The 13149-nt window shown below is 41.5% G+C and overlaps 1 protein-coding gene and 1 long non-coding RNA gene across 2 annotated transcripts in view; both read left to right on the forward strand.

The window, feature by feature from the left end:
* Positions 1–468: 468 nt before the first annotated feature.
* mycb (MYC proto-oncogene, bHLH transcription factor b) lies at positions 469–2976 on the forward strand. Its single transcript, XM_027169509.2, has 3 exons — positions 469–660; positions 1284–1920; positions 2177–2976. The coding sequence occupies exons 2-3, from the start codon at positions 1293–1295 to the stop codon at positions 2698–2700; spliced, it is 1152 nt and encodes a 383-aa protein (XP_027025310.1). The 5' UTR covers positions 469–660; positions 1284–1292; the 3' UTR covers positions 2701–2976.
* Positions 2977–6511: 3535 nt separating this feature from the next.
* Positions 6512–13149, forward strand: part of LOC113657361 — a 114482-nt gene continuing 107844 nt past the window's right edge. Inside the window, exon 1 of the long non-coding RNA XR_003444157.2 lies at positions 6512–6714. This is a non-coding gene — a long non-coding RNA (uncharacterized LOC113657361). The remainder of the gene's footprint in view (positions 6715–13149) is intronic.

Raw genomic sequence — 13149 nt, forward strand, 5'->3', positions numbered from 1 at the left:
ATATTTTTATTTTTTTCAGAAGACGTCATATGGGTAGATTTGGTATCATAACCGCGTAGGTGATACATTAGTTTAAGAAAATGTTCTCACTTTTTTCTTATTAAATGTCAGAATATTGTCAGAGTGTTTGCTGACATTGGCTCTGTTATGGTACCGCTGTCACTGTTGCCCCCAGTTACAACGCGTAGTTTTGCTCCGCCCCTGGACACGATACGCACTTACACCTCCGCGATAGAAACTAGTCTCATCTATAACGCATTATACTGAACCTACACGATTACACAAACCGAAAGCGTTTGTCTAATACGGTTTGGTGATTTATATTCAGAAATACGGATGACAGAAAGCACGATTTGTTTCTTAATTTGCTTTACTACGCATTGAGTATTTGGCGGGAAACGACCACCGTGGCGCATTGATACAGGAGGTAAAAAAAACCCTCCGTAGGATTAAAAGGCGCCGTTGAGCTGCTGGAGTTTTTGCAGTGAATGTTGACCGGCGGGAGGAAATCACGGCGCTCTGCTGTAATAAAGACACGCTGTGCGGTTTAAAACAGGAGCTCGACACTAACCGGGAATTTGGGATTATTTTCACTAAACCGGGACTTTGTGTGAAGATCCGATTTTTATAGTTTTTTCCTCACACACACTCTCTTCTCCGGTGAGTGCATCACACCCCGGTCCTGTGTGCGTGTGTGTGTGTGTGTGTGTGTGTGTGTGTGTGTGTGTGTGTGTGTGTGTGTGTGTGTGTGTGTCTCATTTTAACTGCTTAAGACAAGTTTGGCTGTTTTTAACGTTTTGTCATTGTTTGTAGTCGATGGTTAACTAGGTTTGTTTGTAGAACATTACATTAGCTGTGAGCAAATGTCTTTTTTTAAACAGTTCTGTGAGTTGACAGTGTGTGTGTGTGTGTGTTCAGACATGTTAATGTGTGTTCACACAGCGTGTGGTGTGTGTTCGTCCAGGCACCATTATGTTGCGTGTGTTCAGGCAGCATGTTATAGTGGTGTGTGTGTGTGTGTGTGTGTGTGTTCAGGCAGCATGTTACAGGGGCGTGTGTGTGTTCAGGCAGCATGTTACAGGGGCGTGTGTGTGTTCAGGCGGCATGTTACGTGTGTCCGGGCAGCATGTTCTGTGCGGTCAGTTTTATGGGTGAATCTCTCTATGTAGATTAGATTGATGAACATGATGATGGGGTTTTGTCTGTCTCTCTGAGGTGAACATGACCTTGTAGTAGTTGTGTATGATTTTTAACTGACACTTTCCCTCCTTCCCCCCCTAAAGGCAGTCATCATGCCGCTGAACGTGGCCAGTAAGAACTACGACTACGACTACGACTCGTACCAGCCCTACTTCTACTTCGACACTGAGGAGGAGGACTTCTACAGCCAACAACATGGCCAGCCTCCGGCTCCCAGTGAGGACATCTGGAAGAAGTTCGAGCTCCTTCCGACACCTCCGCTGTCCCCGAGCCGGCGCTCGTCCTTCTCCAGCTCCTTCCCCTCCACCGCCGATCAGCTGGAGATGGTGACGGAGTTCCTCGGGGACGACGCGGTGAATCAGAGCTTCATTTGCGATTCGGATTCGTCGCAGTCTTTACTGAAGTCCATCATTATTCAGGACTGCATGTGGAGCGGCTTCTCCGCGGCGGCGAAGCTGGAGAGAGTGGTGTCAGAGCGGCTCGCTTCCCTCAGAGCCGCCCGGAAAGAATCGACTCCCAAAAGCGAATCCTCTGAGGACTCGGACTCGAATGCCGGCTACCTACAGGACGTTAATGTGAACTCCGTTTCAGACTGTATAGACCCGTCGGTGGTGTTTCCGTATCCTCTGACGGAGTGTGTGAAGTTGAGTAAGGAGTGTGAGAGCTCTCTGATGGACACTCCGCCCAACAGCAGCAGTAGCAGCAGCGACAGTGAATCCGGTAAGAGTCCTGATTAACATTATTTTACTTGCGCTTTGTTTTTTCTCCATGTTTGAAATGTTAAAGTCCGTTAGTTGCCGTTTGTGACCGTTAAAGCGCTAGAGCTCGTGCAGGGGGCGTGGCTTGCTGCTCTAAGGCGCTTCTGTCGATAAAAGAAGGGGAATTGAGGCGTTTGCCGGAGTGGGTGTGGCTCTAAAGTGCCTGTCTCGGGGTTTGACGAAGCTTTTTTTTTTTTTTTTCCCCCTTTCCGCTATAGATGACGACGAGGAGGATGACGAGGATGAGGAGGAGATCGATGTCGTGACTGTAGAGAAAAGAAAGTCGGCCAAGAAGTGCGAATCCAGCCCCGTGGTGCTGAAGCGGTGTCACGTGACCAGCCAGCAGCACAACTACGCGGCGCAGCCGTGCACGCGGACCGAGCAGCCTGCTGTCAAGAGGCTCCGCTTTGATCACGGCGGCGGCGCGCGGACGCACCGACAAACCCGCAAATGCGCGAGTCCCAAAGCTTCGGACTCTGAGGACAACGACAAACGGCGGACTCACAACGTGTTGGAGCGGCAGCGGCGCAACGAGCTCAAGCTCAGCTTCTTCGCCCTGCGTGACGAGGTCCCGGCAGTCGCCAACAACGAGAAGGCGGCCAAAGTGGTCATCTTAAAAAAGGCCACGGAGTTCATTGTGGGGCTGCAGACTGAAGAGAGAAAACTCTTGCACTCTAAAGAGCAGCTCAGGAAAAAGTGTGAGCACTTAAAAAGGAGACTGGAAGCTCTGAGCAGCTCCTGAGCAGCTCTGGACTGGGACTTTACCTCCTAAAGCCCTTGTGATGGTGCTGCTCTGACTCTGGACTCTGCTGCACACCATCACTTACACCACCTCACTGACTTGTGGTCTCAGATTTGTATTTAATTTTATATTTAGCGACGGACAGCTGCACCACTCGCTGTTGGTCTTAACTTAATGCGTTGGGTTTTTTTTGTAAATTTTTGTACAGATGTCGTTATTAAGATGCTGTTAATTTGTCAATCATAAATGTTTCTTTATAAATTGCATTTGATTAGATTTGACTCGTACAGTCTTTCTTTCTATGGTCAACTCTTGGTGCTGCATGAAGCATCGCTGTTATTGTGCCCTTTTTTTTTTTTTTAAATTGTTAAACAAACTGACAATGAGTCGCTTGTCACCGTTTCCAGGCTGTCAACCATGATTAAGTTTGATTGAAATATAACAGCTGGAGTTACAGAAGCTTTGCACTGGGATGGGGAGTGAAACAAATTCCGACCAGTGACTTGAGCTGGTCATGTAATGCCTCTGTTACTTACAAACTGTTTAGTTTAGCTTTATAACAAAGTAGCATATTGAGCCATAATTTGATTGAGTCAGAATGGTTTACATGACAAACCTTAAAGCTAAGCTCTGTAAGAGTCCTCTGAAAGCTCCAGTGGTTTTACACCACCAAGTGCTTTTCTGCAGCGTCTGACCATTTTTTTTATATTTTTTTTTTATACCAAGAACGCTTGTTACGTTTATGGCGTATCCTAGGGGTTAGAATCCGTTTATACACAACTCTGAATAGCTGCTAGCCATGTCAGTGCTACAGTGAGCTTTGTTCTGAGTTAATTTTTTTTTTTTTTTTAAACACATGGGTGTATTCCATAAATTATATTTGCACCAAACGTTCTTGCTTTGAGTCACACTTCTAATACACTTTAAATAGTTTAATGAGCAAGAAAAGCGTTAATGCCTACAGACATGTGCGCTGCAATCCACTGTATGACTAAACACGTTTGTCCTCGTACTGCTATCTGTATGAAACAGTTCTAAATACTGCAAGGCTCTACTTTGCAACTTTAGTTGTGAAATTAAATTTTAAATTGGTTCTCATGAGCCTATAGTGCATTTAAAAGCAGTGTGTGTAGAAGGATTTAACTAAGATTTACTTTTGCAGTGAATACACCTAGTCAGCAAAATGGCTATTTCACAAGTACATTGTGTAATTTTAAATGCCCCTGCAGTGCTGTTTAAGGGTAATTTTGCATTAACAGCACAGTGGAGGTTAAAAGAAATGATAAAGTAGGCCATTGATAGCCATTGATTATATCATGCAATAAATAAACATCTAATGATTCCTCTTCAGTTCAAGAGACTTTACCCTGTCTGTGTGTACTGAATGTAGGCTCATCAGGTTTCTCGCTATAAAATCAAAGTGGGTGCATTTAGGTGGAGAGTTTTGCTTAAAAAAAAAAAAATCTATACACTCATTAGTATTAGGTTGTCATTAAGTGGTGAACCCTTTTAAAGGCTCTGACCTGTTGATCACCAGAGTAAAGAACACTTTACTGGTCATTTGTCTAACTGTATATCCAAAGGTACCAAAAGCACTCGGCCAAGGAACTGAAATTCACACAGACTATTTATTTACGTTTACTTTTAAACTGCAAAATTAGATTAAATCCAGTCCATTATAAATGTTGTGTGACTTAGAAGTTAGAGGGATTTTGTTGAATTTCATTATACATAAGAGTAAAGACTTCTTTAAACACCATCAATCCATTTACCTTCTCGTATGATTTGACTTGTGAGAAGGCTTATACGATTTTATTCTCCACTTGTCTTTTACTCATTGGAAAATCCCTATCAAATCACTATAAAATGACTCCGGCGTATAAGTGTTTCTCTCGCGTGCAATTTCAAGAGGAAGTAGGTACTTCTAGAAACTTCCAGAACTCTACAGGATGTCATTTGAGGTCATAGTTAACCTTAATTTGGCAAACCTTGAGTACTATAAGGCCCAAGGTTTGGTGACACCTGACAATCACATCCACATGAATTCTTCCCAGAGAGAAGATACCTGGTTCTTGTGTCCAGAAAGTTGGAAGTGCAAAATTGAAAATAAGAGGCTCAAACATGTTCCAGCATGAAGATGCCTCTGTGCACAAAACTCCAGGTAAACATTGTCAAAGTACGAGTGGAAGAAATCGAGGGTCCTGCACAGATCTTTGACCTCAAACCCAATGGACACCTTTTGGATGAGGCGGAACACCAGCTGAATCTCAGAACTTGTCACCAAACATCAATGAACACAAATCCCCACAGCCACTCTAACATCTTGTCGAAAGCCTTCCCAAAAGAGTGGAGGTTATTATGCCAGAAAGTGAGGCTAAATCTGGAATTTAATGTTTAACAGGGATGTATGAGCGTGATGGTCAGATGTCCAAGAAACATATAGTGTATTAGAGTGGTAGTCTTATTGAATATTGAATATAACTAAAAGAATGAATTGTAATGGGGTTTTTTTGTCTGTAAAACAAAACAACAACACAAATCATACAATTATTAATGGGGTAAGTGCTGGTAAGTTTAATGAGTTCCCAGTCTCAGTTGGGGCAATACAATAATCTGCAGCCATCTTAAATGATTTCTCTAAGATGATGTTTCTAACCGTATCACAGTAGGATTCCGATTGGGAACTAAAAGGCACGCACCTAATCAACATGTGTTAGTCAACTAACAAGCTACAAAAACATAGACAACAAAAAATCTGCCTAGATCTGAAGAAAAACCCCGCTTTATGCCTCCAAATAATGAGTACTGTTTAAGTACAAAACAGTCACCAGGGTAGGTTTAAAAATTGTTGGTTTGTGATTTATGAGTTGTTCAGAAACTCCTGGTTACATAACTCCACATAACTGTAGAAAGGGCATTATTTATAATCGAGGACGTTTATGCTAATTCACACTCTCTGGAGTTTCTAATGATTTATAATCATACTTTCTGTTGTCACCCAAAGGAGGATGGTTCCCTTTTGTGTCTGGTTCCTCTCAAGCATTCTTCCTCATTACATCTCAAGTGTTGGCCATTGTTAAAAGCACTAAACAAATAAAACTGAATCGAATCGAATTGAATTGTTGTGGGGAAGAAATTATACATGTTGACTATCCTTGGCAGTGGACAATAAAGAAATCTTCATCTACAGTAGATTTTTTTTATCCTGGTCTGGATACACCAATCACACACACCTACACACTCACACACACATACACATACACATACTTCAGGCCAATTTACAGTAACCAATCACTCAGTTGCATGCTTTTCGGAGGAAAGTGCAGGAAAGTGAAACATGGGGACAAGTTATAAAACTGGTAACAAACAGTAACCAGGCTAGAACCTGAGGAAATACAATCATCCACAGATAATTGATTTGGGGTTTTGTTGTACTACTACTACTACTACTACTACTACTACTACTACTACTACTACTACTACTACTAATAATAATAATAAGCGGAGGAAGAATGATAGTAATAGTAGTAGTAATAATAATAATAATAATAATAATAATAATAATAATAATAATAATAATAGTAATAACAATAAATAATAACAACAACAACAACAACAACAACAACAACAACAACAATAATAATAATAATAATAATAATAATAATAATGCCTTAATAAAGAGTGTTCATATTGCTTCATACTGACCCTCTGCCCACTGCATACACAAAAGTAACACACTTAAATCATCACACAAATCGACACCAGGTCTCTGCGGCTGAGCGCGTACTGTATGCGCGCTCGAGTGTGCGCGTACTGGGTGCGTCTGCGTGTGTGTGTTTGTGCGAGTGCGTGCGTGCGTGCGCGCTCGCGTCCGTGCGTTGAAGAGCACATGGACGAAAGAAGACGAGATTTAGCAGCGCTAATTAACGCAGCCCATCGCCTGGGGAAAATAGGCAGCACGGGATACCAGAAATGCGGACACAGTGTTGTGTTGCTCTTGTGAGAGTGAAAACGGTGAGTATAATCTGTAGTTTGTTTGTAAAGCGACAGCTTTGGCTTTTGTTGTTGCTTTTTAGCTAAACATAAACAACCTAAATATAAACAATTGGCCTTGTTTGCTCGTGTTGGTGTGTGTGTGTGTGTGAGGGAGACTTGTTTTAAATAGTCATCAAACATGGTGCAATGAGTAAAAAGTCTTTTTAAACGGAGTTGAGGTTGTTTTGCACAGTTAGCATGTAGCCTCCATGTAAAATGCTTATTTTTTGTTGTCATCTCATTGCATCTTGTTGCAAGTGTCTTATATTATTATGCTGCATTGTTTGTTTTATGGCACACGTGTTAAATAAAAGACATGTATGTTCAAATGTTTGCCAGTGTAAAAATGCACTGACCAATGTGTGTGATATATATATTTTTTTATTCAGCCATTTTGTTACAAACCCAAGAGCAACATTCAAAAAACCATAAATAGGAGACACAGGTCATAAACTGAGTTATAATTATGCCTGTGTGATGATAATACTTCAGTTATGGCTGTCACAGCAGCCCTTTATGACATGCGTCCGTGTGAGTATTAACCTTAAAAAATATTCCCTCGAAGTTAGGCTATAATTAACCACAGAGATTTAAGCAGGCTTTACAAAGCCGAGTCCTTCTGCACAGGTCATGACCTGCAGCCTGCTTCCTTCTCATGATGTGAAGCGTGATGTCACCTCCACTGTGAAATCTTATTGATGAACCTTGACAAATCTGGGCCCCTAATTACTAAAGACTCATCACGCTTTGTCGCTTGATGCCATACATCTCTTACCTAAGCATATGTCCACACAAGCAGGCCACTAGTCACTTGTGTCTCTTGTGGGTCAAGTTCCAGTGAGACATGGTGGTAGCTATGTACAGCATCTAAGCAGCTCAGGAATTAAACACCAATTACACAAAGCACTAAAGATGTAGATTGGTTGCTTAATATATTATGTGCTTGCAAACTAGCAAAGCAATTTAGCTCCTTCCGGCACTTGCATCCTTCCAAGCTTTATTTTTCTTTCTTTACACATTTAATGCACAGTGTATATATATATAGATATATATATATCTATATATCTATATATATATATATATATATATATATATATATACTTCCACTTTTGCACATCAAGCAGGAATGAGCACTAATTGCAGGTTAGAGTGGGGAACTGAAGAACCATTGGACCACATCATCTCTCTGCCTCATACTTAATTTATCTGGAAGGGAGAAATTCAAATTTTTCAATTTTCCACTTTGTCATGTACACTAATGTTGGTTGTGTTTAAAATCCATTGTGGCTCGTGTGGAGTCAAGGCCTGCTTTTTTTTGATTAGGATCTCCAACCGAGGTCAAGGTCTTCAGCGAGTCATGTGGAAGAAAAGGTCATCCGGGGTGACCTAGGGTCAACGGGGAGGATGGAGCGTCTAAATGTGTCGAGTCTGGTTAGTGCTGTTTGGATGCTGTGTGTAGAGAGTGTAGACACCATCATTCACTGTCTGAGGGACGTCTTTGGCAGCCGGTGGTGATGAGGGAGGTGATTGGGATGGCGGCAAGACTGCTGTAGCTTTGATTAGAAAAGCGTGGGTGTTGAATCGAGCGTACAGGATGATGTTTGTGTCAAGCTTAATGATCGTGACAGTGTATATGGAGGTTGGAGTTGGGGGTGTTATACCTGTCTCTTTCTGTGTGCTTTGGCTTTTTATGATCGGGTTTCAAATATGTAATTTTTCTATCCTGTCATTCTCTTCAATATTGGCTGTAGCTGTGTTCTTCATGTCAGCTACATTGATTTGACCAGGACGACAATCCCCTTTTAATGCTTAACCTCCAGTGATTCGTGAATGCCTAAACTCCAAAACTGTGGACAGAGGAGACATCTGCATTAAGTGTGACAAGGAGAATAAACGCATATGTCCTTGTTTCAAGTCATGTTGTTCCTAATCAGACCATAGAGACGTATTAAAATTAAAATGAATGAAAGTCTAATGTAAATCATTCTCATAAATGTCTGATTTTTCCCTGACTAGCAGCTTGAGAGTCCCTGGTTTGATATCTGACCATACAGATGCCCTTGACTGGTTAGTGTTGCTGCTTGACAGGGGAGAGATAATACTCAGAGAGCATGGGCAGTTTTTGCCACGGAATCATCACGATTTAAACTCATAATATGTTCACGATTGAGATTCTTATATAAGCTTTCTGTCAGATTTCCCTAAACTCTGCGTCACTAGTCTCCATCCTGAAAGCCGTCTTTAAACCATTCTATCGCTCCAGCATGCAAGCTTCTGTAAAGCTTCTGTGTGACAATCTGTTTTCTCTTCTTTTAAACTGCCAACATCTGAGACCTTTGGCCTGTTTTGTTTTTGTTTCATGTTCTCAGTAGGATGTGGCGTGCTTATATCGAGTGATCTGTGCTAAAGATGAAAACTGGCCGTTAAGAAAGAAAGCCTTTTGCGCTCTGCAACCTGTACAATCTTCCTTACGAACATTTCCTCACTCACACAAGCTGTATAGTGTTTTTAAAATAAAAATAGTTCATTACTGTCCTGAATACAGCATTATATGTTGTGTGTTAAATCTATTATTATGCAAATAACTAGTAGAAAAATAATAAACAAATGGATGGTTGGGTTTGGCTTTGATGTGTAGTTATAGGATTATTTTCCTACACTTTATCATCTTACTACAGCTTTATTTATAGCGTGCATCGTTACAGTGTGCGGACAAAAACCACCGTTTAAAGATTTAGTCCTGGATACCGCTTACGTTCTAGCAGCTGGAGTCAATCGCTCGTCAACATTCAGCTCTCGCTTGATCTTCTCCTAATAACAGCTGTACATCTGACCCCTTAAGAAGCACTGACACTGGAGTCTCTTTCCGTAAGTGTTTATGTAACATTCTCTTGTAGTAACTTAAAAAAACAACATCTGAAACTGAATCAGCAAACTTAAGACTTCAGAAAACCATGGATTGTTCACAGGAACAAGGCCTGGAGATATATGAACCTTTGTTCCTGCAGTGACCTGGTGTTACCTTCTCTCTCTGTCTCTCTCCCTGTCTCTGTCTCTGTCTCTGTCTCTCTCTCTCTCTCTCTCTCTCTCTCTCTCTCTCTCTCTCTCACACTCTCTCTCTCTCTCTCTCTCTCTCTCTGTCTCACTCTCTGTCTCTTTCACTTTCTTTCTCTCACTCTCACTCTCACTCTCACTCTCTCTCTCTCTCTCTCTCTCTCTCTCTCTCTCTCTCTCTCTCTCTCTCTCTCTCTCTCTCTCTCTCTCACTTCCCCCCCTGTCACTTGCTTCAGTTCATCCCAGTTCATGTCATTTATAGAATGTAACACATGATACATGCCTACTCGGTTATATAAAGAGATATTAAACGTAAAAAAATTAAGTGTAATTAGTGTAAGACAGTAATTAAATTAATGTCTAAAAAAAAAATAGGCAAGTCAAATCTTAATGATGCAACAGCCATCAACAACTTAGTGCTTGCTCTGTGGGTCTGATACGATACTCAAACATGTGTCAATCTCTCTCTCTCTCTCTCTCTCTCTCTCTCTCGTGTTAATGGGTACTGTAGTGAGCACATGCTGTGTAAACAGGTGTGTTTGTTTGCCCTTAACACATGTAAAGCTTGACCCACCCGCTCTCAGGGACTTTGGAGCTGAAGCCCAAGCGTAAGCTTAAAGTTCTTTAATGTGCCTTTAACTTCCACCACCGCCTCCTGTCTTTACAGGAGACTCAATATGTTTCATCACCTCTTTGTGATCTGCTCAACACACATTTTGGATTAAGGACTAAAACACAACAGGGTTTGCTATTATAGGAAAATAAACATTTCTTGTTTTTTTGGTCTTTTTTTTTCTTGCTTTCTTTCTTGAATAAGACAAAAACACAGCTTGTCTCAAGGATGTACTGTGAGCCCATCACTCAAACCACATTAGGAGGTGGTCTGGCATGCATATGGTCACATCACATTAGTAGTGTGAAAGCGAACGTGTCTCGATGTGTCCCAGAGAGCAACGACAGACCAATTCCACTGCATCATTTCCCTAGCTGGAATATATCAAATCATTGCAAGACCAGGAGAGAGTAATGAATAAAGACCATGCTGTATAACAGCAGTATCGAAAGCAGCTGCTTTTCACGGCTTCAATCGTCCTCTCGTCTCTTATTCGTTCGTCCAGTTCTTTAGCAGACCGCACGATTCACATCGAAACTGTGCGTACAGTCAGATGAGAGGATTTGCCTCACATCTCTGTTTAGAAAATAATTGCAGAAGTGATAAAAGTATGATGTCTGATAAGTGGTCGGTGATGATGTTTTCATAATGCCAGGTTTAAAACTAGCCCTTTGATTACATGAAGCGTTACTATAGAAACTGTATCGTATTAGAACGACCTCATTTAATATAAACCCGTGACAGGGACAGAGTCGGTGCCAGGAGCATTAAACATCTGACATCCAGTAAGTGTGAGTCACTTTTTCTTTATGTGCTTGTAAGCTGATTCAGTAAAGCAAGGAAAGAAAGCGTTAATAAACAGGAGTAAGCCATGAACCTCACCTATTATCATCTTTGTGATACAATAGTGCAGTGTCACAGCATGTATCAATGTTATTTAATCCCCAGCAATCTCAATATCCACCTCACTTGTGGGCAAACATCTGAGTCACACGCTTATGAAGTCATTCATTCATGTACACAGCATTGTTTACCAACATCTGCTGTAGCCAAAAAAAGGAATTTTGTTTCAAAGCGAATGCTTCAGTTTTAATCACCGAAGAAAGGAAACGCTCCATTATGTCTTATGAATCACTCGGATCGTATCGTCAGTCTGGTTATGACACAGTCGCTGCTCATCACGCTGAACACTAACAGCTTTGAGCTGAGGAGAAATACATTGCTGTTTCTTTTCACGTGCTCTCGAGTCTTCGCTGCTGGCGGCCGTCTTTTGTAGAAAGCTCCCCAGAGATGGCTGAATCGCTCCGGCCGTCTTTGCACGTAAGAGAGAGGAGATAGGTCACCATCTGGAGAAAGTGATACCATCGCTACGGGTTTCTGTCATTTAAAGTGCGCTGTCTCTTCTGCTCGTCTGTCTTTTGAACGAACGAGCCAGGAGGTTGTGCTTTTCATCAGCTGTAATTTTATATGCTTCTATTCCTTAGACCTGGGATGTGTGTGATGTCCTCTTTTTACCTGTGTGTGTGTGTGTGTGAGCGAGCGGGAGCTGGCCAACAAAGCTTCATGTTCTTCAAGACTCACATACCCGTATAGACACAACACAGCCATGCCTGAATTATTTAACATGCCGGTCATGTCGCAAATGTGAAATTTAATCCTGCAGCAAGTCTTAAAGTTCATCTGAACTTAATATGGAAGTTCTTTTGTTAATTACATTTCCTGATCCAAACGTATATATTTACTGTCAGACCTTCGAATGTCAGTAACTGTGCTAAAGATAACTCCATGTTCTATGAGATGGAACTCATTTGTGGTAACATAAATACCTCAGTAATTACTCTGAATCCTGTTGTTGATACCTTAAGCAATGATTTAGTTGTCCAGCAAACAAACCATTAAGGAAATGAAAGTTCACACACTTCGGGCACTAGAGTTCTGGTAAAGCGTACCAAATGGCCTCCTGCTGATTTTTAGCCTCACTGGAGGTGGGGGTGTGATCCAGATAGGTGAGAGGTCTGTTCAGCTGAATGACACAAACATTCTTGGAACAGATGGGGCTATAAAGGGCGAGCTGCACTGGTACCCCTGGGTTTAATTTCCCTTTTGCAATGGCATCATTGTTACAGAACATATGCCAGGGCAGATCCCCATACCAAGGTAGAGCAGTGAGCAAAGGAAAGGACCAGAGTTGTAGAATCGACAAAAATGTATACATCAGCTTGAGATTTATGTGGTTCGTGGCCTAATGGTTAGAGAGTTTGACTCCTAACCTTAAGGTTGTGGGTTTGAGTCTCGGGCCGGCAATACCACGACTGAGGTGCCCTTGAGCAAGACCAAGTGCCCTTGGCTTGTGTAATGTTGTCTATTATGTGAGGTGTTTGATCAGTTACAGTCTATCAATATGTCAAAATGATATAAAAGCGATTATTTGTTTTTATTTATTTGTTTGTTTGTTTATTGGCAGAAGTAACAGGTGAGAATGGTTGATGGGACATTCAAATAAACTTCACCTTCCTTACCCCCGATAGCAAATGTGTCCTATAGACAAAATCAAATTTAAGTGTGAATTATTAATGAACTGCAAATGCCTGAGAAGAAATTTCTGCACGTCAATAAATGTCTTTATGCCTTTTGTTAGTACGGTCCTAAAACATTTACCCTTCATACTCCCGTGTTGTTTGCGACATCATCTAGACCTCCTGAAGAAACGAACCCAGATATGTTTTCAACTAAATTGTGCTTTAGGT

This window comes from Tachysurus fulvidraco, chromosome 1 (assembly GCF_022655615.1).
Source record: "Tachysurus fulvidraco isolate hzauxx_2018 chromosome 1, HZAU_PFXX_2.0, whole genome shotgun sequence".
Classification (NCBI taxonomy): domain Eukaryota; kingdom Metazoa; phylum Chordata; class Actinopteri; order Siluriformes; family Bagridae; genus Tachysurus; species Tachysurus fulvidraco.